Below are 24483 nucleotides of genomic sequence, written 5' to 3' on the forward strand. Positions count from 1 at the left end.
TTTCTCTATCTCTCTTCTTTTCCGGTGTGTCGATGGCTGTCTGCCCGCACCACAACAAAGCAAACGACGATTGCAGACGGCCCCCGTCTTGCGGTCAGAGCCATTCATGCGGGAAGACCTGTTACAAAGCGTGATCCGCATGATGTTATGGCTGCGGTTATTGTTGAAAAAGCAACGGTATACACCAGAGAGCATTTCGTAACCCGCCATCTTCTCAACGGCGACCTCCTTTTCGTGGGGAACGGCCAGATGCCGTCTGACTAAACCAAGAAAAAATAACAACGCTTTCGAAATGGTGTTTTTGCATTGCAGCGCACTTTCACATACTGTTATGCAACCGATGACCCGAAAGTCAGCCCTGAGCGTGCGTTTCTTGCAGCTTGTCTGAGCCGGACGTCATATACAGCTCTGTTTGGAGCAGAACTTTTGGGCCGACGCTTCGAATATTGAGGCAAACAATGCTGCCAAAAATGTTCTTGTTCTTTTTTTTTTTTGGGGGGGGGGGGAATGATCGCGAATATATTCTTTTTTCTTTATTCTCTATTGTCTTCATCGAAGGCTTTATGGGTGGTATAGATGCCTCCTCGCCAACGAAAATCGCAGACGACCATCGCTCAACAGCCGATGCTTGGCTCTTCACATCCTCGCTCTGGAAGGAAAGTGCGCGTTAGGGAAAATAGGGAATAAAAGGAGCGGGAAGAGAACAACAAGCGATATCAAGTCAGCATGCTAAGGAAAATACGGAATAAAAGGAGCAGGAAGAGAACAACAAGCGATATCAAGTCAGCATGCTAGGGAAATTAGGGAATAAGAGGAGCAGGAAGAAAACAACAAGCGATATCAAGTCAGCAGGCTAGGGAAAATAGGGAATAAAAGGAGCAGGAAGAGAACAACAAGCGATATCAAGTCAGCATGCAGAGATCACATTTCCATATCGTATTTCCCCATGCCGGAACGATTGATACGAATCCCGAGAGGCGATCGCTGCTGCATAAAGGGCATCTGCTTCAGACAGTTGATGTCGTGTCCCCCGAGAAGCTTGACCCCTGATCCCGACAAAGCATCTTTGGCTGATATGCAATTGTAAAAAATCTAGAACTGGCGACGGAAATGCGTCCGCTGTCGCCTTTTGTTCTCAAGTTTGAGCTCAGCTGCATACAAGGCTCCAAGGGGTGCGAAAATGATCTCCGCTCTGGCGGGAACTTCGCTGTGACGAAAGTGCAGTTGCGTGAACTCGAGCCTACAACACGAAAGGCTGAGTCTCATTCTTTCACTCACTCTAAACACCAATAGGCCTAAATGAGTGTAAAAATAGAGTTAAATGAGTGTAAAAATGGAGTTAGAGCACTCCCTCTCATAAAAGGGAGTGCTCTAAAGGACACCTTACTCTCTTTTTGAAGCGAAAAGCTTCACTACGCTAGTCAACACCGCGCTTCGCGCGAGCCGGCGTATGTCGGAGAACGAGTGACGTCACGCACGGCGCAGGTGGCCGCCGCCGACTCCATTCCCTCTCTTTCTCTCTCACTCTCTAGTCACTACTGCGCATGCGCCACTAGTAACACCGAGCCACAGGTGTTCCGCCGCTGCGCAGCGCCGCGCCTTTCCTCAAAACCGAACTTTCAATTATCAGTTTTCTCGTTCTTCCCCTCCCTCCTCTATCCCTTCCTTTACGGCGCGTTTTGTGTGTTCACCGATATATGCGAGACGGTTACTGTGCCATTTCCTTTCCTGAAAAACCAAACAAAACAAGTGAGCCGACGGCGTTCATAGAGTTCATTGGCGTTGACAACTTTGCAAAGACCGTTCGTTTTCACGAGAGGAAAGGCGCACAACCGGCTCTGCGGGTGAGTGGAGACCTCAATCTCGCTTTCGCTTTGTATATCCTGGATTAGCTTTTTTGCTCGTTTCTGTTCGCCCCGCCGCGGTGGCTCAGTGGCTAGGGCGCTCGACTACTGATCCGGAGTTCCCGGGTTCGAACCCGAACGCGGCGGCTGCGTTTTTATGGAGGAAAAACGCTAAGGCGCCCGTGTGCTGTGCGATGTCAGTGCACGTTAAAGATCCCCAGGTGGTCGAAATTATTCCGGAGCCCTCCACTATGGCACCTCTGTCTTCCTTTCCTCTTTCACTTCCTTCCTTATCCCTTCCCTTACGGCGCGGTTCAGGTGTCCAACGATATATGAGACAGATACTGCGCCATTTCCTTTCCCCAAAAACCAATTATTATTATTATCCCTCCTCTATCCCTTCCTTTACGGCGCGTTTTGTGTGTTCACCGATATATGCGAGACGGTTACTGTGCCATTTCCTTTCCTGAAAAACCAAACAAAACAAGTGAGCCGACGGCGTTCATAGAGTTCATTGGCGTTGACAACTTTGCAAAGACCGTTCATTTTCACGAGAGGAAAGGCGCACAACCGGCTCTGCGGGTGAGTGGAGACCTCAATCTCGCTTTCGCTTTGTATATCCTGGATTAGCTTTTCTGCTCGTTTCTGATCGCCCCGCCGCGGTAGCTCAGTGGTTAGGGCGCTCGACTACTGATCCGGAGTTCCCGGGTTCGAACCCGAACGCGGCGGCTGCGTTTTTATGGAGGAAAACGCTAAGGCGCCCGTGTGCTGTGCGATGTCAGTGCACGTTAAAGATCCCCAGGTGGTCGAAATTATTCCGGAGCCCTCCACTATGGCACCTCTGTCTTCCTTTCCTCTTTCACTTCCTTCCTTATCCCTTCCCTTACGGCGCGGTTCAGGTGTCCAACGATATATGAGACAGATACTGCGCCATTTCCTTTCCCCAAAAACCAATTATTATTATTATCCCTCCTCTATCCCTTCCTTTACGGCGCGTTTTGTGTGTTCACCGATATATGCGAGACGGTTACTGTGCCATTTCCTTTCCTGAAAAACCAAACAAAACAAGTGAGCCGACGGCGTTCATAGAGTTCATTGGCGTTGACAACTTTGCAAAGACCGTTCATTTTCACGAGAGGAAAGGCGCACAACCGGCTCTGCGGGTGAGTGGAGACCTCAATCTCGCTTTCGCTTTGTATATCCTGGATTAGCTTTTCTGCTCGTTTCTGATCGCCCCGCCGCGGTAGCTCAGTGGTTAGGGCGCTCGACTACTGATCCGGAGTTCCCGGGTTCGAACCCGAACGCGGCGGCTGCGTTTTTATGGAGGAAAACGCTAAGGCGCCCGTGTGCTGTGCGATGTCAGTGCACGTTAAAGATCCCCAGGTGGTCGAAATTATTCCGGAGCCCTCTACTACGGCACCTTTCTTCCTTTCTTCTTTCACTCCCTCCCTTATCCCTTCCCCTACGGCGCGGTTCAGGTGTCCAACGATATATGAGACAGATACTGCGCCACTTCCTTTCCCCCCAAAACCAATTATTATTATTATTATCGTTTCTGTTCAGAGTGATTGCCTTACTTCGTATACCTCCAAAGCTATGCGTTTGCAAAACCGCAGCTAACAAACCGCACTGACATAAATGCGCGTGACTTTGCTTATTCCCCGACGGTATGACTACGTAAACTAAAGTAGTCACTTATACTTCAATACCGGATGATGTTGCACACGGTCATCATTTGAGAGTGTGGTCGTGTCTTCTCCCGTCCTTTTCGTAACCACGAAGTAGCGCTCGATAACGATCTTAAATCAATGAGCCCGATTGGCAGGGTTATTGCCTCTTGAAGGCATTAACACTATTGTGTACCAGGTAAGATTAAGCACAGAAACAACATACTTAGGACCGCGTTTTTTTCAGTCCCAGTTTTGACCACAACTACTGGCCTACTTCATACGTTAACAAACAACTTAGCGTCCATGCCATAATATAGGCCTCCACCGTTCGTCCTCAACATGAACCCTCTCCCAGTAAATTTTCTAACCGCATCTCCTTTCATGACTTCCTGTTCAGTGGCTACACTCTCCTTTCCTTGAAGTGCTAACCCGGATCTCAAGGATAACGTAGACATGGATAGGGCATGTAATGCTGGTAACTGGTGACCGATGACTTTTTGGGGTTGCAAAGGTGATTCGAAAGGAAGACAAGGCAGGCTTAGCAGAGGGCGGGAGTTAATCAGGTGAGCGGATGAGATTAGGAAGATTGCGTGTACAAGGTCGCCGCATCTGACACAGTACAGGGTTAATTGGAGAAACATGACGAAGGGTTCATTCCTGCAGTAAGGCAACCTGAATGATGATCATTATAATAATAATGATGGTGATGGGGAATTACAAGAACATTTTCGATAATTCACGAAGCTTTTGTAAAAGTTTTTCTTTACCCTTTATTGTTCACTTTGCGTCATTGTACTATATGAAGAGATATTTCCGGCAGATCGGTGAGAACAGGGCGCTGGCATTCAAGTAGAGAAGCGGGCGACAATTCTTATCCTGTCATGCATACAGACCTCATATAAGGACACATATTTATCCTACTATTTACCTTTTTATTTCCCCCACTCAGGCCATCCATGACAAGAAATATTTTTGAATGAATGAATGAATGAATGAATGAATGAACGAACGAACGAATGAATGAATGAATGAATGAATGAATGAATGAATGAATGAATGAATGAATGAATGAGGGCACCATGCGGCTAGTGACACGCTGCAAACGACTGGAAGGATCTCATAGTAGGATAAATACGTGTCCTCCCATGAAGTTTGTCTGCATGAGAGGGCTAATCAAATTAATGCTAGGAGCTCATATTTGAAGACAGCGCAAACAACAATAAACCGCAATTGTTAGTTCAGTGCCTGTGTCGTCGTTTCGTCCTGTGCTTTTCCCGTCTGTCTGTGCTGTATTCAAATACGAGCTTCAACCAAGTCGCCCAACTTTCTGTGTTACATAATGCTAGAATTTGGAGAACGCAGTGGATCCCAGATATCCGGAGCATGTAAGACAGTCAGCTGAACTTGAGATTCAGCTCCCACGACTTGACATCTATTCTAATTTATTCCGGCAGTCCTTTTCTTTTTTGCCTCGCGTCTTGCCTGTGGTTATGTAACCTGCCAGTCTGCCATGACATTCAATCTCTGCTGTCTTCCTATAATCAAGTCATAATCAAAACCAATGAATATTCGTTCCTACACGTTGCCCTGCCAGCTGATTTCGAAACTCCACGCGCGATAGGGACAGCGAGGCACGCCACATTATCGAGGCAGAACTGGCGAGTCCAGCTAAGACGCGACACCCCTGCAAACCAGGCCCTCTGGCCCAAACAAATAAAGGTCTGATTACTCTGTCCCTGGATTCCCGTGAGACCTAAAAAACAAAAAGAGAAAAGAAAGCGTGTGTGTGGAGAGTGGGGCAAGCGAGAGTACACAATGACGTGGACGGTTTGAACGGTTTCCTCCGGGCCCAGCTCTAGTGGCCTTGCAAACAGACCGCGTCCAAGTACTTCGATCTGTACTTTACGGAAGGAGCATCCGCTATGTCCCAGTGGACCCAAAGAGTTGTCCCACAGGACCTTGACTCCGTATACACCACGCTGCAGTGGCGTGCATTGCTTCTGAGTGCGCTCCAATTTCCTAACTTCTCCTTTTCTTTTTTTCCTGAGGTCCTTCTTCTTTTCCGGACAACTCTTTGTCTTTTGAGCTGTTTGGATTGTCTTATGGATATCCCTCCGAGGAGGGGAAAGCTCATTGCGTTCGCGGACTGCCGGAAGTGCATCAATCCTCGACTTCCGCAGTGACGGCGGAAGTGAAACGCAATCCACTTCCGCCTTGGAGGAAGCTTCGGGAGAGAGTTCCGAGTGAGGACCGGGCTTCGGCGGTCGATCGAGCAAGGCTCGCGGACAGCAACGTGACAATGTGCGACCCCCGGGGCGCTTCTGATGTTCACCCCGCGATGAATAGGCTCGGCATGCATCTTTTGTGGTGCCGCGTTTTACGCAACATTACATTATTCATTCCTTTATCCCTTCACGCTTGTTCTTTCTTAGTTCCTTCGTTCAGCGCCTCGTTAGGCTCCGTCTTCCTTCTTTACTCTCTTGTTTAAGATATTTGATGTATTTATAAGCTTCTTCTTCGCTTATTGATTTTCCTCTCTGTCTCAGCAATCTCTTGTTCGTTTTTTTTTATTCGTTCACCTCTTTGTATAACAACTGAATTCGTTATTGGCCTTATAATTAACTCATTCTCATTTGGTTGGTGATTTACTGAATAATTTTTCATGCCCAACGTTCCGGGACAAAATTTTTTGAATATTGGAAAATTGTAAGGTACCGTAATGGATGTATTGAAGGTAATGGTCCATTCTTCCGATATGTAGCAAAATCGTTCTTTTAAAGACTTTCCATCGCTCTCTTCATCGATCAGTTAAGACTGTCATAGGAAACCACTGGGAAACACTTTTGACGATAGCAAGAACGCTAATAGCAAAAAAAAAATACAAGCCTGCCGACGCGGAGATCGGCGGGTATATTGATTGGTGTAGTGAAATCTTGCGATGTATAAAAAAATGCGTTCATAAACTCTTTCTGGTTCAAAAATGTTTTTGTCCAGAATTGTTGTGTGTATAAACTCCCTATTTAGTGGCAACTGCGGGTGCTAGCTTGTATTCATTCATTGATTGATTCAAACACTTGTTCTGTGATCAGTCCCGTCATTAATGCGTAGAAATACTGATTCCACTTTCCTTCTTAAATCCGTTCGTTTGCTGAAAGTGGTCGTTTTTATTGGCTTGTTCTGCGATTCGTTTTTTTTTTCAGTTTCCTACAATTACCCAAATTCAGCTTCACCCAAATTCAGGACCGCCGCACAGAATTCCTCCCCGACGAAAAAATAGTCTATTATTGAATTTTTCTGGTTATCTAAACAAGAAGGCTATCACAGGGAAAAAAATTATATGCTCGAGAATTTTGATATCTGCCTTACAGCCGTCGGATTTCAGTGGAGGCGAAACGCTAAGGCGCCCCGTGTGCTGTGTGATGTCAGTGCACGCTAAATATCCCCAGGTGGTCGAAATTATACCGGAGCCCTCCACTACGGTACCTCTATCACTCCCTCCTTTATCTCTTCCCTTACGGCGCGGTTTAGGTGTCCAACGTTAAAGATCCCCAGGTGGTCCAAATTATTCCGGAGCCCTCCACTACGGTACCTCTTTCACTCCCTCCTTTATCCTTTCCCTTACGGCGTGGTTCAGGTGTCCAACGTTTAAGATCCTCAGGTAGTCGAAAATATTCGGGAGCCCTCCACTATGGCACCTCTTTCTTCCTTTCTTCTTTCACTCTCTACTTTATCACTCCCCTACGGCGCATTTCAGGTTTCCACAGAGATATGTGAGACAGTTACTGCGTCATTTCCTTTCCTCAACAACCAATTTTCCTTATCGTTTGTTCAATAGACTGAAACATTGAAAACGAAATTATAATTTAGTTTACTGTTGCGAATGGCCAGCGGTGTACTACAGTACGCCGCGATCCGCGGCCCAATGTTAGCAATTGCTGATTTTTTAAGTTGTATCCTACTATAGTTCGTGTCTCGCCCCGACCTTGACACCACAAGTTTTTTGCAGGCGCGAAATGCCTACGACGTACAGCGCTGCACTCTTTTTCAATCTCACGACGTGCTGTTTCTACGCCATATTTCAACAAAACGGTGCAGCGCCACAGGAGCATGCAGTAGCAGTCAGTCAGGCACCGACTCTACGAAGCTATTCTCTAAAACAATTCCGCAGTATCGAAATGGCCATGTAGCACTGACCAAGCCCAGTCGGCTCTGTCTTGTCAAGAGCCTTGACACTCTGGTCTCTCCATTTGTTAAAACTTGATACAGTTTTGGAAAAAAGTTTATGGGATGCAGGTTTGCAGAAAATTTTTTTTTTTTGTGCGGTCGGGCAAGCCAGATCAAGCACAATCATTGAAGTGCAGAACGGCACGCGTGTTTCATATTTAAGAATTCCAGCTGACTGACTAGAGGAAGTACAGAAATATTTTTTTTCCCGCGAATTCGAGTTCGTTCATGTCTGTACGTTGCTCGTTTTGAGGTGTTTTCTTTACGTAGGTTTTGGAAAGCTAGCGGTGGTGCTGTGATAACAATTGCTGCAGTAATAAGAATGCACCTGTCGTAAAAAAAATGAAGAAAAGCTTAACGGCGTCATAACTCCTGGGTGATGACGTGGTTATACGTCATCACTACGGAGACCAATGACTGTGTGCCTCGTTTGGCCATGTGAATAAGGCCTTTTGAGCTTTTCGGCAAGGAACAGAAGCATGTCCAGCAATTTCGGAGGAAAATTTTGAAAATGGGAAAATTGTAAGATACTTTTACGGTAATATTAAGGTAATGGTCTGTTCTTCTTTTATGTATCAAAATCTTTCTTTTAAAGTGTTTTCATCGGTCGCATCGAACAGCTTAGACTCCTATAGAAAACCATTCGGGAACGCTTTGGACCACAGCAAGAACGTTAACAGAAAAAAAAAATCAAGACTGCTGTCTGGTGATCTGCAGACATGTTGATTGTTATAGTGAAATCTCCCATTATATGAAAAAAACTGCGTTTATAAATTGTTTTTCGTTCAAAAATGCCTTTGTCCAAAATTGCTGGGTATGACAGTGAAGTTACCGTTGTAAGTTTTGCTTCATAGGTTCGTGAAAGACCGGACAGCTCTTGTTATTCTTTTTTTGTGCGTGATACATACGAAGCTTATGTTCACTCTGAGAACAGATGGAGCGGTAAAAATGGCGGCTCTTCAACGCCCACAAATGATGCAACGCTAGTGGCCCCATCTCCACGTTCATGCAGAGGCCTCGGAGGTAGAAGATATATATACGTGAGCGAGTTGGCTAATCATCTTGAGAAAAAAACTCGTAAGCAATGAAAACGGAGTCACAAGTACGGAGACGCATGTCTCTCCCTTCGTCTGCTCTTCTTGCATACGTCCCTTTTCCCGCAGGAGGTCTCTGAGAGTTACCCAACCTGTTTCCGCCGTTCCCTAAATCCACATCGTCTGGGCGCTTATCCTGTTTCTAGTGCAGCAACGGGGAAATCCTTAAGGGATTAGGAGTGACTCACCGCAGTACGTCTGAGCGCATCGCATTTATTTCCCCGCCCACGAACTCTAGCAGAGACAAAAGTAGCCAGACGGTCATTTTAGCTTCTAGCAATCGCCTCAAACGCGTGCACCAAAAAGCAAAGCAGACGACATAAAAGGGTGGAATAAATCGCATTACTCTTACGCGTCTGCCAAAACGTCGTTACGTATGACGTAATGAGTTGATTGACTGAGGAGCCGCTTCGGTATCTTGCGGCCTCTTAGCTTGATGCACAAGCCGGATGAGGAAATCAGCTGATTACTCAGCAAGCACGCCATAGGCAAAGTCGGATGCGCATCTTTATTAATCGCAGCCATTCAGAAGCATTAGGTTGTAAGGTGGTAGCAGACGCTTGTGACGGAGTGTTATGAAAGGCTATGCGAAAACGTACGCGAACCCCCGGCCTTTTTCTTAGGAGTAAGGAAACACGTGCGCCAAATGCTTATCGAGAGCTGACGGAGTCTCTATTATGACACAGCAAGTTCCGGGAGAACTTATAATAGGATGCAATATCTCTTGCATTAGACTGAGAATAACTCACTTAGAATAACGCACTTATGTAAAGGCGTGTCTACATTTACAGTTTGTGCAACTTTGCGGGTTTTTTATGTCACGTCTGACCACATTGAAGGCGCAGTATACAGTCCGCTGGTAACAGGAAAAAAATTCAACCAATGATTACTACTCAACCTTGAATTTTTCTTGATTTGTCGGCGCCTAATAGTCTCAGTAGAGTTCCTCGGTCGAAGAATGATCACCGTTACACTCTGAAAGCTGAACACAAATCTAAGGCCGAATATTGTCCCCCGAAAAATATCATGTTCCTTCTTATGCTGAGCCTGGCTGCTCGTTGTCCCGTATAAAGCTTCTTCATAAACTTAGTCTGCGTGTTTCAGCTATACAACGAATTGCAGTCGTTGACCTTTAGCTTCTCTCCTGCATCGAAAGAAAAAATAAAAGATCAAGAATAGTGCTGGCGAGATATTCTCCCTGTGTTCTCTGGTATGTCAGCGTAGGAACTAGGCCTAACTCAATAAGAAGTCCAACAGCCTAAACCGGAGCTCACTGGCGTTGTGAGAGTGGATAAGGAGACCTGAGAAGTTCCAGATGGATGCTTCCAGTTGCCCCATAAAACACTGGCCCGCGGTAAAAATTGGGACACATTCGCGACAGTATGAGAGCCTTCCATCTTGTCGCTCTCTGCGTTGACAGGATGGGGAGCGCAGGAGTAAAGTGCCGTTGCAGAGTGCCGCAGTTTCGAAAGCAGCGCCGCAGTGCGGTCGAATTTAAAAGTAGCCCACATAAAGTCCAATAAGAACAGCGGTCAAGGAAAGAACAGAAAACGAAAGGTCATGGCGTCCAGATCCCATTCGCACCGTAACACTAGATGTAGGTACGAAACTGAAACGCTGTCTTCAGCTAGAAAAACGAAATGCATCTACGAAACTGAGTCTCGAGCTCTCGACTGAATACCGCGCCGCCAACGGTCGTCTGCAATTGGCCGCGCAGACGACTTTTTCAAGGCCACGTTCATATCCGGGGCTGTTCTAGAACCCGTTGAGAAGAAAAAAAAAGGGGGGGTGGAAACTGATGGGGGCGCATTTTTGAACCTGGAGTAGCAACCATCTCGTGTCTTTATTTCACACAATGTATATACAGGATCAGGGGCCGCCTTTCCCAAATGAGACTGCCGAAAACGAAATGGGAGCTGCGCGAAGGGTGTTTTGTCCAATTTCGGTAGGTTATGACCTCAATGTCTGGACTTCACATTCCGGCCTCGATGCGACAGAAAGCCGAGCATGCCGCTCTCATGCGAAAAGCTATTGGCGGAGCAAACGTACCACTGAAACGGCCAGTTCGCATCGTGGTCGTTGCTGTTAATGCAGTTTTTGTTACTGCTGGCTTGTCAAGAAAAATGGCTCGTATTTGTGAAAAACTTATGAACTTATAAAATTGAGATATGAATTGGTATTGCGGGGCATGTAGTTAGGCATTTGAATAAAGGCAGGGAGCCTTTTCAGGAGGACACAGTATGAAATCAGAAATTATGATGCGGTTACATGAGGAAGAATGTAAAATAAACAGGCGCGAAATTTTACCGGGGGGGGGGGGGGGGCGCTTTCGTCATGAGGGTTGCCTTACGCGCGCGTATGGATATTGCGCCCGCATACAATACCGAGGCTCCAACTTCCCGAGAAAAAATGAGTTGGTGAAAAAGGCCTGGAGGGGTCGGAAAAGTAGCTTCCAGGACGCGAACTGTTGTTGCCGCTGAATCCTGCTTATTGCGACTGTCCGCTTTGCGGTTGTATCCGACCTTATTACACTACCGATGATGCCGCGCTTTAGTGGCTTGTACCCAAACGAGGAAATTTTTGAGCTCGGAGCGATACCCTCACTTGGAGACGAGGCTTAATAGGGGCACAATAATTTGTGACGCAAAAAAAAAGATAGAAATGCATATTTAGGATGCGGGTAATGATAGGTGCGTTCTTATACTGACCTCATATCAAGAAGATATCAAGCTTAAAAAGAGAGTCCCGTTCACGGCAGCGTCATATAGTCGCAAATAACCAGCCTATACCTCTCGTTATATCTGTAATCAGTAAGATTGCTTCTACCATGTATCTGTTCTGTTTTGAAATTCCAGACCCAAACGGCAATAACAATTTTTTAAATGAAGGAACTCATTATACGCTAACATTTTCACTTGCCAGTCTCCCCGTGATCATTTATATCCAATCATCTGTTCGGAGTTGGGCACGTCACTAGGATAACAGAAAATTTGCCCGTATAACAGGTCCAGCTTCACATAGGTAACATTATAGAGCAGCAGCGAGTACTTTACCATACATTGTATATATATTGCTACGTCTCACATACATTGCACGAATGGTCGTGTTGGTGGGAGGATATGTTATTCACGCTACTCAGGTGAACGTGAAGAAGGTGCGGCAAGTAGTAGACAAAGAAGAAAAAAAAGACAACAGCCTTGATCGAATACATAAGCTTCTATAGAAGCTCCAATTAGAAGATAAGTGGGGAAAGGCACTGTAATCCGTCACCAATCGCCAGAAATATATATAAGAATTCACTTCTAGCGTTTGTCTGCAATGATTTGTTTGTGTTTTTCATTTGGGACCTTTTGTACCACGTGGTCTTGTTTTTCTTTTCGTATTCCGGCTGTTGTCTGCAGCTTCAGGCAGCGAAGAATGCGCCGGAAACCGTGAGGTAACTAATCAACCTGCTTGAATGGGAGCTCAGGGGGAGGGGGGGGATTTCGAAGTTATCATATTCTAATGAAACTTGTACTATTTGTTATCCTCTCTGTCCTGATTACTTCCATTTAGTTTGGAGCCTTCTGACATTTCATTCCGGCTCAAATAGATTTTAAAGTTCGCCTTTTCCGTGGCCTCAATTCAGATAATTTCTGCGGGCAACACTCCATATTTTACGTCACAAAAATTCCCCGTATGTTGATACCCACTTTGCGCTTCGCTAACAAATTGTTTTTTTTTTTTGCTAGGTTGCCTCAGGTTTCGTCTAATAACTCATCGTTTTCAGTGCTACTTCAACTGTTCAACACGCGTATTGTGCTTTTTCTATTAATGTTTGTGACGTCATCGCTGCGTCACACGAAGCAACGTTCCTGGCCACGGGCTTGTTTTTGTATCGCTTTCCTGTTCTCACTGTTCTAAAATAGTTCCACTCGATATTAAAAAAAAAAAGAAACCGTTGGTTCTGGTGGAGAGCGCGAGCTTTAAGGTATGTGGTGTGACTATCAACTCAAAATGTTCGAGAAACCCGGGCTTGCCTTTTGAGTCCAGAACAAAGTTTCGAATTCTGGGAATGATGTCCGATATGAAATTCTCCGAGGCTCGTCGCTGTTTCAAAAAGGCACGCGCAGGCTTTGGAACGCGTAAGTGCCGATCGAATTCAGCGCGAACCTAAAATCTTAATAAAACGACCGCATAATCCTTTAATCGCTAGAGCGCCAAGTGGTAGATTCACTAATTCCAGGCCTGGCCTCCATAATACGTTAAATTTCTTCGCTCGGTAGGCGTTTCTCTAGCGTCGCTGACGGTCGCTCGTCTAAGCGAGGCTTAAAGCTGTATAAGCTGCTTTTCCAACTACATAAGGCGTTGGATAGTCTGTTAATCGGACTCTCGGTTAGCCCGTTGGACCAGCAATTATCCCGGACAAAAAAGTCCACTTCCCCTAAACTATACACCGCATAAGCCCTTGGCTACTATGAGGGGCAGAGCTGCACCCTCGTTTTCCCTGCATTTTCCGCTTATAAGCGGCCTTTTTTTTTCTTAAGTGGCCCTTCATCGCGGGAGATTGTTTGACTGCCAAGCACGTCATGCTCGCGAAGCACGTCGTGCCAATTTTAGAACCCTGCGTTCACGGCGTTCTAGAACGCTGTGGAAACGACGCCCACGACCGGAAAAAGATCTTCCAGACTTTTTTTTTTTGCCTGCGTGCCTGTACGCGTCGACGTTGGCGCCTGCGAACGAGCTAAATTTGGGCTGAGATCTTGGAATCGGTTAAGCATGCATAAGCTGCTTCTTGGCAAACGGAGCGAGCTGGACTTCGACATCGCGACGTTGTACAAACACACGCTGGAGTCGCGTAGGATTCGGGCGAAAACAAAGAGCAAAGAAAAAAATCGCCACTAATTCGTGGCGTCTGCGACGCAAGCCAACAAACAAAGCACGTGTCGACTCTTATTCTTGTGTGCGCATAATAAGGCTTATATGCGATCCGCCGTTGCACGGGTGCGAATCCCGGGTCTGAGCATTTGGTCGACGACGCTAACTATAACCGACTTTTTTCTACTCGTTTTTTTTTTTTGTTGGAAAGGCGAAGTTGAAACCGAAAGGTAACTTTGAGCTGCGTAGAAGAAATTTGGTTTTTAAGACTTCTTCTCCGGGCCCTGCTCTCTCCGTTACCTCATACAGTCATCGCTCGGCATCAGAAAGAATCAGACGCAGTATGTTGAATCTCCAAGGACGAAAAAGGAAAAAAAAACAAAGGAACTAAGGGACAGAAAACAAAAGGAAAAACACATGTGAGAGCTAAAAATGTCCGCGTGTGCGCCGTCCGAAGCGCGTCTAAATAAATTGACGCCGCCGAGGGCTCCATGGTACTACCGAAGCGAGCGGGCGCCTGTGTGTCGTCTTGGAAACTCGCGCCAAAAAGCGCGCGAATGGTGCGAAAAAAAGAAGGCTCGAATGGGGAGAACAGAAGAAAGGCGCGAAAAGAAAGCGCGGGAAAAGGGAAGACAGTTAAGACTGCCGGAACAAGGGAAAAAAAAACACCGAACGGATGGATGTAGAGAAGTCGAATAGGAGTGAAAATGGCGGGAGCGATTCAGCGTGAAGCATTCCAGTTGTGAGGCGCGCGACGCAGTTTCGTAATCAAATTTTTCTTTGAGTTGCCTCGAATTCGTTTCCTCTTTTAGCTGCTTTCTCGGCACGTTTTTTGGGTGCGGAAGTTGTCGCGGCTGAGTTTCTTATTGTCGCATCCATGAAGGCCCAAGAGACGTTGAAAAAGTTTCCTCTTTGCATTTTTTTTAGTCAACTCCCGTGTACTATTGTGCTTCGGAAAGTGCGCCACGGATATCATTTGTGTCTTTAGGAATGCGAAAAGGGGAAGGCTATATGACACAGTGAGGTGGTCAGAGACTAAGAAAAAAGAGTGTGGACTATAAGATGGGTCTGGCAAGAATTTGGAGCTCGCAAGAATTTTTTTTTGTTTCTTTTGGTGCAATTTTGTGTATAACTGAAAAAGCGCCTTATTCCCTCTGCCGAAATGGACGCGGTCTGTTTTCGGACAGAGAAATATATTTGAGATGTTTGCGCAATGTATGCGACTACATTGCGACTGTTTATTTACTTTCTTTCGAGTACTACAGCAATGCGCTACCTTTTTACAGCCCAGAGACACATGACGCACGTCTGGCAGTTTTGATGGAAAGGGCGACCGTGTTCCCGCGTCAGAAACCGGTACAACTTTTTGAGTCCAGGAAGGAAATAACGATTTGTTGGCAGTAAACATGTCCAACAATCTTAGAAAAAAATTTTGACTATTGAAAAACTGTAACGTACTGCTCTGGAAATATTGAAGGCAATGGTCCGTTCCTCTGATGTGTAACAGAATCTTTCTTTTAATGGGTTTTCATCGCTCGCATCTACCAGTTATGACTACCATGAATAGCCAATGGTGAACACTTTTGACGGTAGCAAAAATGTTAATCACGAAACAATTCAAGCCTGCACGCAGGAGATCTGCGGATATATTGATTGCTGTAGCGAAATCTTACAGTATATTAAAAAAAACAGCGTTCGCAAGCTCTTTCTCGTTCAAAAATGCTTTTGTCCACAATGGCTTGGTATGTTAAAATTAAATGAAATCTCATTGACGCGAACCCGTTTAATTCGAAACTTCGGTTTAGCCGAATTGATGTTTTTGCTGCGTAACCGTGAAGTATATTCAAGGGCTGCCCTTAATACGTACTCCTTATAACTAGAATAATTATTTGTCAAGGGCAAAATAAATGAAGTGTCGTTGATGCGAACCGTTTAATCTGAAATTTCGGTTTATCCGAATTGATGTTCTTGCTCCGTAACCGTAAAGTTTATTCAAGGGCTACCCTTAATGGGAAGTTTTGAAAAGCAGAATAAATTATGAGTCCTATTCATCTTTGCAGAAGCTACAGCGGTCGCGTAATATTTTAATAAACTTGACGAATGCGACAATACTAGCGCTACACTGCCAATACTTATTCAATGCTGGCAGACAATCTATTTACATATCAGTACAGTGTATATGCTTTGGTCTAAACGGGAAGGAAGTAATGTAAACCCTCCGGCTTCTCTTCATAATGCGCATGCGTCAAACCGAATCCGTAAAGTTCACTCCTGCTGTAAATTATGCATTCGTGAGCCTTCATTTTCTTCTGTTTAAAAACCCTTGCGGGCTGACAGTGTGCTATTTTTAGCAGCACTCTAGCCTGACGTCGATTTCCTATTGGTTAAACTTCTTCTGAATTCTCTGTAAACAACTCAGCACACCCGCGACTGCATGTGCAAGAACTTAAGAGCGAAATGAAAGAAACAATAAATGAAAGAAAACAGAAATAGCGCTCGACTTGATTTCAGTATAAAGCGCGATTGCGAGAAAAAACACTTCCGGATGTTTTGACACGCGCGCGGAAGCGGAACAGTTCATGCGGAAGTTCGCAATATACTTCCGGGGGCATGTTAAGAGACGAGCAGTCAACAGCGTTCCTGACATTCCTCTTTCTGAAACAAAGGAGGATGTTTGGCTCGCAAAATACTCGGAGATTGGTTGCCAAATTTGGCTGCCTCGTGCCGCCACATTTACACGGCTTTGTTCATCGACCACTAATTTCTGATGAGGTGTTCTATGTTTGAAAACGATTGCGTTGGCACTCATCAACGCCGAATAAGGTTTTCAGCGTCACCTCTCGGCAGGAGCGACAGTTTAGATGCCTCCTCGCTGTAACGCTTGACAAGAGAATTTCGGTAAGCCGGTTTGCTCCCATGAATAAAAGGATCCCGTACATCATTTCATAAGACCGAAAAGAAACTTTGCACGATGGCATTATGGCATTGTTCCTTCCTTCCTTCCTTCCTTCCTTCCTTCCTTCCTTCCTTCCTTCCTTCCTTCCTTCCTTCATTCCGTCCTTCCTTCCTTCCTTCCTTGCTTCCTTCCTTCCTTCCTTTCTTGCTTCCTTCCTTCCTTCCTTTCTTGCTTCCTTCCTTCCTTCCTTCCTTCATTCCTTCCTTCCCTTCCTTCCTTCCTTGCTTCCTTCCTTCCTTCCTTGCTTCCTTGCTTCCTTCCTTCCTTCCTTTCTTGCTTCCTTCCTTCCTTCCTTTCTTCCTTCCTTCCTGCCTTCCTTTCTTGCTTCCTTCCTTCCTTCCTTCATTCCGTCCTTCCTTCCTTCCTTCCTTGCTTCCTTCCTTCCTTCCTTTCTTGCTTCCTTCCTTCCTTCCTTTCTTGCTTCCTTCCTTCCTTCATTCCTTCCTTCCTTCCTTCCCTTCCTTCCTTCCTTCCTTCCTTCCTTCCTTCCTTCCTTCCTTCCTTCCTTCCTTCCTATCGATCTCATTTATTTAATTTCTCCCTATACTTTACGGTATAGTAGTCGAGAAAAAAGAATTCTAGGATTGAGTGCAAAGGAATCTCCCATTCATCAAGTTCTAACCGTTCGGAGATTTAGCGCGGCTCGTGGAAAAGCTAAGAAAACAGAGAAGCAAAAGATGATGCCTGGAATCTTTCATTCATATCTCGCTTGTCAGGCTCCCACGCATCTCACATTCCTCCACCTCTTCTGCCAATTTCCTTCCCTTTAAACTTCCGGCAAGCCTAACGACGCCACGATATTACGCCAGCGCTCATTCGATACCGCCCTATACTACACACACACCACGAAGCCCGGAGGGGCTCCTTCCATCTTACGCACGCTTTCAGTTTCGACGAATAGCGGACATCCGCTCCCGGCTGCCAATAGCCGAGCGCTGTAGCTTGAATACGCTTCCCGCGAACATTGGCTTCTTTTGTTGCTTGCTGTCGAAGCAGGGATTCGAGGGCTACAAGTGAAAACAAGGCAGACAAAAATATATCGCCCACTTAGCCTGATTGATCGCAGCTGATAACGCCTTGGGGTATACGATCAGTGCGCGGGTCGTCCTTGGCGTGCAGGTTTATGTGTAGCGGCGGAGCGAGTCAAGGCTGGAGTTGCGTAAGAGACACGGCCCCTGGCTTTGAGGGCAAGAAGCAATCAAATAAGCTCAGCACCCTTCTGTGCTGTCGGAATGACGCCGGAGCGATAAGCGGGAACGAGCGATGTAAAGCTACAAACTTAGACTAGTGCACTGCTGACGTCAGTGCAGGGTGCCTGGAAACTTCTTCACTTAGAGGAGCTATGCCATGGCAGGCAGGATCGGTGAAACTGCGTCGTCGATTTTTGTTTCCTTCGCGAGAGCAGGAAAAGATTAAAGAAAAAGGACGATGAAGCGCCGAGGGTATTGAGAGACCTTCTCGGGGATCGTGTGCTTTAATGTTTATTTGGTGCTTTCTGTTCCAATTGTTTCATGGTCGATTATGGACACTAGACAACACAAGCTAATTCACGCAAGCACCATGGATTGGTTAAAGGAAAACATTTCTGAATTGATTTTTTCTTTTCGCGTGAAATAGCTGCAATGTGGGCTGTGAGACAAGCGGCAGGGGAGGACTTCGGATCAATTAAACCACGTGGGGGGGGGGGGGTCTTGTGATATAGCGTCGCACAACACACTAGGGGTTTTGAATTTTGCTAGGTGAGGTATATTTTAGCTTAAATTAACCTTGAAGTATTTCGTCGAGCTACATTTGGCGAGCTGACTTTCTATTGCTCATTTTCTTCAATTCGCAGGCCTCCGACCTCAGGGACCATGAGAGGTGGCTCCCGCACACACCGATGCTCCTGGTCCCGGTGAGCCTGAACGGGAAGGGTTAACCAGTGCTTCACGGCCAACCCCGGAGGTCATGGATTGGAACGCCACGCCAACCACAGATGGGTCTTCTACCTGGAACGTCGCCGAACTCACCGAGCCGAGCGCCTGGACTAGCCCCGTGCAAGTGGCCATGGCCGCCCTGCTGGTCTTCCTGCTTTCCCCAGTCATTCTGTGCAGCAATGCCCTGCTTCTCCTCTCCATGTACCGCTTCAAGAGGCTGCGCACTCCAAGCAATCTCTTTCTGGTGGCCCTCTTCAGCGCCGACTTTGGAATCGGCCTCCTGCTTCCTCCAGGGCTGTACTTCGAGTTCGCCCGACCCCAGATACGGTGCTCGGCGCTCTGTCTTCTACCCTACTGCCTCTTCATCCAGTTCAGCGGCGTAGCCATGCTGAGCTCTGCGGCCGTCGCTCTAGACCGTTGCACCTCTCTAGCCCTCCCTCTCACCTACAACAACCTCATCACCCACCGAACCGCCGGCCGCATTGTCCTGGCCATCTGGGCCTACGCCATCCTGGTATCCGGGACTCCTCTGCTCACGCTACCCCCGCTCAAGTCCCCTTGCAGCTTCCGCCTAGTGTCCAACCCCATCCGGGTGTTTCTTGTGTGCGCCCTCTACCTCCCATGCCTGGCCGTGATGACCAGCAGCTATGTGTACGTGTACGTCGTGGCCCGAAGGCACGCCCGAGCCATCTACTCGGTCGAGGGCAACCTGAGGACGGCGCTGCCTCCGGACCGCCACTACGGCTGGACGCTGACTCTAACGGTGGCGACGTTCGCGCTGCTCTGGACTCCAGTTGTCACATTCGTCGTGCTCGACGCAGCGTCCGAGGAGCCGTACGACCCGAAGAGCGCCTTCTACCTCGGACTGGCGGGACTCAGCGCGAGCTCGGTGGACCCACTCCTGTACGGCTTCCGGAACTCGGAGTTCCGTGCAGCGTTGCTGCGCATGCTCAAAGAACTGCTGCCCCGTATGTCGGGCGACTTCCTGGGCGACAGTCCCAGTGCACTGCACCGTAGTCGATGCGGCACAGCTTCCACGTTGAGGCCCGCCGGAGCCAGCACAACCCTCCCTCCGCTGGACACGGAGTGCTCGGCATGTACGAGGACGCTGATTATGATGGATCTCAGGCCTGTCAGCTACGTGTGAGCAGGTGTCAGCGGATTATCGTGTGACCAGAACTACCCGTCTTGTGCTGTTCTGTTCCTTTTTTAAGTACGGGATGTTCTCGGTGCCCTGTGGCCTTTGTTGTGTTGTTGTTCCAGGAAATGGGTCCTCAAATGGAGGGCCTTGAACCGTTCACCGTAATCTTTAGGTGTAAGGTGTGAGATTTAATTTGGTTGTGAGCTTCAAATTCTGAGGACTTGGCTCAATTCTAGCGCTTACATGCAATATCTGTGGGTGCTGAGTTTTTGACTGTCGACGAGATGCATTGGTGGAGAAGTCAGAAGAGGAATGCAGCCTGTGAATGCGCCGAATAGCCACGCGTGTTTTCTGTTCTCATTCCATATCCTTGTCTGCCAATCCCCGAATTGTTGGACACCAACTGGTGGACTTTCGGTACTTGCAACTTCACTGAGGTTTGTTGGCAGTAGAATTGATACGAAATGACACTTGAACTATTGAACAATGTTTCCAATTCATGCGAAATGTACTTGCTTAAGATTCCAAAAATTGCTCACTCCACTGAGGGAGTGCAGTAATAGTTAAAACCTGTTATTGCCGTTATAATTATGCAACTTGCGTCGATTCAGCGGATATTGTAATTGGGGCATAAATGGCCCTTGGCTTAATTGAGATAAGTGTCTTTGGCCAGTATAGTGTAAGGATAAGGCAGAAAGGTGCGGCATGAGCTCCCACCGTTGGAGAAATATTTACCCGCACAAAACAACTGCGACTATTTGGGGTCACAGTCGGGCTTGTGTACACTCGCCCATTCTCCTATTGATGTAGTATGTCGTCTTCGTTGAATACCAAATGCCACATAGTCTTCCCGGTGGCCGAACAAGCTGCTCTGTAAATATGTAAATAACTCTCTCCGTAAGTTCGCCGATGCACCCTGCCCTCGAACTGAACACATTCCTACCATCCGCATTCCTCAATGCAGCTGCACGTTTCCAGCACCTTCGATACGAATCGAGCTTTAAATGCACCATCGTACTTTCTTTTCCATCTCGGTCGCGTCATTTCTCGTGGAATGTGTCCGCGGACTTAACGTTATTCTCCATTTTCACCCTGACTGCAACTTGTGTTCCCATTTTCGCGGCTTGTACGTCCTCGCTGCTGTAACCATGGTTCTTCGGGCTGCATTTTGAATCAATCACTTTTTTTTTTTGGGGGGGGGGGGGCGAACGCAATCTAGCTTTGCGTGAAGCAACAGGACAGTTCAGTGTTGCGTCGGGAATTCCCAAAAATAGCCGGCTGAGTTTGTTTTTTTTGCTCGGCGCGTGGAATTTTCGATTTCGCATTCCAGGGTGATGCCGCAAGGTTTTCGTTATTACGTATGTTGAAATCCGCGGTCGCTTTGAGGCATTGCTGCCGTGGACGGCGCTAACGTACGTGATTGCGGCTGCAGCTTATGATATGTAAGCTATGAGCCATCCCAGGTTTCCTATAGGTGTAAAGTTTTCAACGGCAACAGCCGCCTCACGTTATTACGTTTAAGGGAGCACATGAATTTCAACACGTCTCATAGCTACAAGCTCAAGCGTCAGTAAGCTTTGTAAAACTATATATGTTAAATGGACGTTCAAAAAGTTTAATGGACGTTTTCTTTGCCCTTCATGTGCTTCTGAAGTCTTGCATAATGAAATTAAAGTCGGCTAGGAGTATCATGCGCAACGTCATGAAATGAAAATTGATAAATAACCATTGGAAAAGCTCGTGTATGCTCGTCACGAATCTATTCTAAACGAACCATGGGAGGTGTGTTGATATTGGTTAAAGCAGTTTACTAGCTCAATATCGTGCTTTCAGCCAGTCAGCACCTGCTGAGAATTGAATCTCCGACAAGGATCGACTCGGACCACAGTTTACTGAGGGCGGAGCATCACGCTAACGTTGTGTTTTTTTTTTCGCAGTTATGATAATGAAAAGCTTTATTGGTCTCAGGAGTTCGTGGTGCCTGGTGTGGTCGCTACCTTCAGTACGGGGCATTGTTGGCTTTGCCAGTTGCTATCGCGTAATACGTTAACGGTTTGAAACGCGCACAGTGTGTAGTGGTCATCGTACTAGCTGCAAAACTGCCATCTATCGGCGAGAATTTTAAGCCGGCACACGCAGTTAGTTATTCTGCGTCTCCCGGAGGAGTGGTGGGACCGAATTCTTAGCATTTCTATCACGCATTTCGCGAGCGTAGCCTAGAAGTATCGAACCGCTCTAGTCAGCAGATATGCCTTCTCAGGATAATTCCAGAAGAATTCATGGTCAGTATTAAAGGCAGCGTTTGGATGCGCTCGGTGACAGGTAGTTTGCAGCTCGCGAGATATTCGAGAACGTGGCTTGATAGCAGTGCGTGGACTCGGGACACAAAGAGAGGGGGGCTCAACACTGTCGCAACACAACATAGTGTCAACACAGCTGTGTTATGTCACCTCTTCTTTAGTCCCATTCTATGCGCTGGATTTTCATTGTGTTATACAATTTACATCACCCAGCAAACAAACTGTTGTCGCCACATATGACGCCCCTTCATGCTTCTACAGCAGTGCGAAGTCACGAGCCAGCTCGGTGTTGTTTTATGTATTGTGTTCACAACTATTTCGTATCCTTCTGTACTGCTATGTTTTAAACTGATGTTCGCTTGAGATTATTATATGCACTTGAATCTCTGAAGGCGCTTCTTCCTAGGAAGTTTTATGCATAGTATTGTCAAAAGGCATCACGAACGCAGGGTTCTTACTACACATCTGTCAATTTTCATTTATTTAAGAGTGATAACCACGTGCAGAAACTTCCTTTTATCTTTTGATAAGTTTAGTAGTATGTTGCCGTGTCTAAAGCAGGTGCATATTTTATGCGCTTCTCTTTACGCCGCAGTCTTGTAAGCAATTAAAAACCAAAGATAAGTTTTATTTATACGATGCTTCGTGAGCGGCAGAGTGCTTTAATATTTCACTTCATGGCCGCAAAACTGCTCAGGAAGACTGAAATATTCCCAGCGTAGATCTGAGGCAGAAACACAAGTACCGAGTTCAAGAATGGATATATGCTGCCACGAAAAAAAGATGCTATATATGACAACTATATATGACATATGAACATATGTGACGTATGTACATATATGACAACCGCAGAACACAGAAGTGCATATGCTTGCAGGTGTTAACGCGAACTGATGTCTTCCCTAGAAAATAAGCGTTGTAACCAAAGAGACAAGTGCAGTGGCAATAAGTGCTGGCCTTTTGAAAGTTTCCGAGTTCAATAGCGTACTTAACTGCTCCTCAAGACAGCAATGTTCTTGAAAGCTCAACACTCAAAACTACGAATAGACGATTCAAATCCACATATTGAAAGCTTGTTTTTCTAACCGTGTGTTAGCAAACATTTGTCGTGTACATGCATTGTAATCGCTTACAATGAATACTGACACGATTACTTCGTTTTTGAAGAGCGCATACTAAGAAAGGTACCCAGTTGTGAAAGCGTGAAAAGAACGTGCATTAACAGGACCAGATAATGAAAAATTTGCCGGATTAGCACAATATAACGATTTCCAAACCGATTACTGCCATTTTTGAATATTTCGCTCTTCCTCATTGGCTGAAGTTATTAGCTGAAGCCTAAGGCGTGGGATAGCTGTTGCTAGGGTGAACGGCGGGAATTTTGAAAATGGCATTTATTCTGAAAGAAATCGTTATATTATACCTACTCTGATTCTCTCATAAGGTCTTCTTGACGCAGAGGTTTTGTAATTTTAAACTGAAATTATATCGTCGGCGCGGTTCAGGTGTCCAACGATATATGAGACAGATACTGCGCCATTTCCTCCCCCCCCCCCCAAAAAAAACAATATTATTAAACTCAAATTGATTAGAACGTGCGCAGCCGGACATCGATAAGGCGGCAACAAGGGTCTAGGTCAACGCAGTATACTCGGCTGCGTTTTATATATACATATGACATTTTTATATGACTTCACAGACACGCACAACCAAAAGTATGTATAGAAGAAAGAAAGCTATTCAGAGTATATGAAAAGTATTATTATTACTAGCAGCGTTGCGCTGAGTTAAGGATCCTCGCACCACTGTGTGTTCACATAGAGCGCGTATGTTTTTGGCGTTTGCTGTGTTTGTTGCTTTTTTAAATGCCTCTGCATACATTCATAAATGTATTATGCTACACTACAGCGCTATTTTTGGTCAATAAGAACCTATTCTTACCGTGCCGAAACTAAACTGACATGGGATGTAACTAAACAGCATTATTGCAAACAGGGCTTTCACAAGGACGTCACCCGGACGCATTATGAAAACTCCGGTTTGGCACACAGGTAGAAGCCATTTTTAAGGGAACATGCTATTTGCATTCAAGCTATGATTAAGCAACATACAGTGCTTTCGTTCTGAGTATTTTCATCTAGATGCATGATTCCACTATCCTTATACAAGTTCGGCGCTATAGACCTTTTCACTGTTCACAGCTTGATTGAGCGCGCGTGCATGGTGGACTGTGCAGCGCATGCGCAGTAGACGCCTGTTAGAAATCCACCAATCAGAAGGCTGCTGGCACAGTCCAGTGGTAATATAGCTGCGCTAAAAAAGGCAAATGTGAAAAGGTCTATAGTAAAGAATAATTTGGTTCTGGTGTGCGGGCTATCTGTTCCCTGTTATATTGCTCGTAGCTGTATATACTCTTGGGTGCAAAAGTAATACATAACGCTTGCGGTTGCATGGATTCTGGCGCATTTTGCTTCAAGCATC

General features: G+C 46.2%; 2 protein-coding genes across 2 annotated transcripts in view; both read left to right on the plus strand.

The window, feature by feature from the left end:
- Positions 1 to 20890, plus strand: part of LOC144105594 (adenosine receptor A2b-like) — a 154204-nt gene extending 133314 nt beyond the window's left edge. The window contains exon 2 of the mRNA XM_077638714.1: positions 18480 to 20890. Within this exon, the coding sequence (XP_077494840.1) occupies positions 18593 to 19708 (1116 nt within the window). The 5' untranslated portion in view covers positions 18480 to 18592 and the 3' untranslated portion in view covers positions 19709 to 20890. The remainder of the gene's footprint in view (positions 1 to 18479) is intronic.
- LOC144103711 (beta-scruin-like) overlaps positions 19828 to 24483 on the plus strand; it is a 25618-nt gene continuing 20962 nt past the window's right edge. The window contains exon 1 of the mRNA XM_077636367.1: positions 19828 to 19863. Coding sequence (XP_077492493.1) covers positions 19828 to 19863 — 36 coding nt within the window. The remainder of the gene's footprint in view (positions 19864 to 24483) is intronic.

This window comes from Amblyomma americanum, chromosome 9 (assembly GCF_052857255.1).
Source record: "Amblyomma americanum isolate KBUSLIRL-KWMA chromosome 9, ASM5285725v1, whole genome shotgun sequence".
Taxonomy (NCBI): Eukaryota; Metazoa; Arthropoda; class Arachnida; order Ixodida; family Ixodidae; genus Amblyomma; species Amblyomma americanum.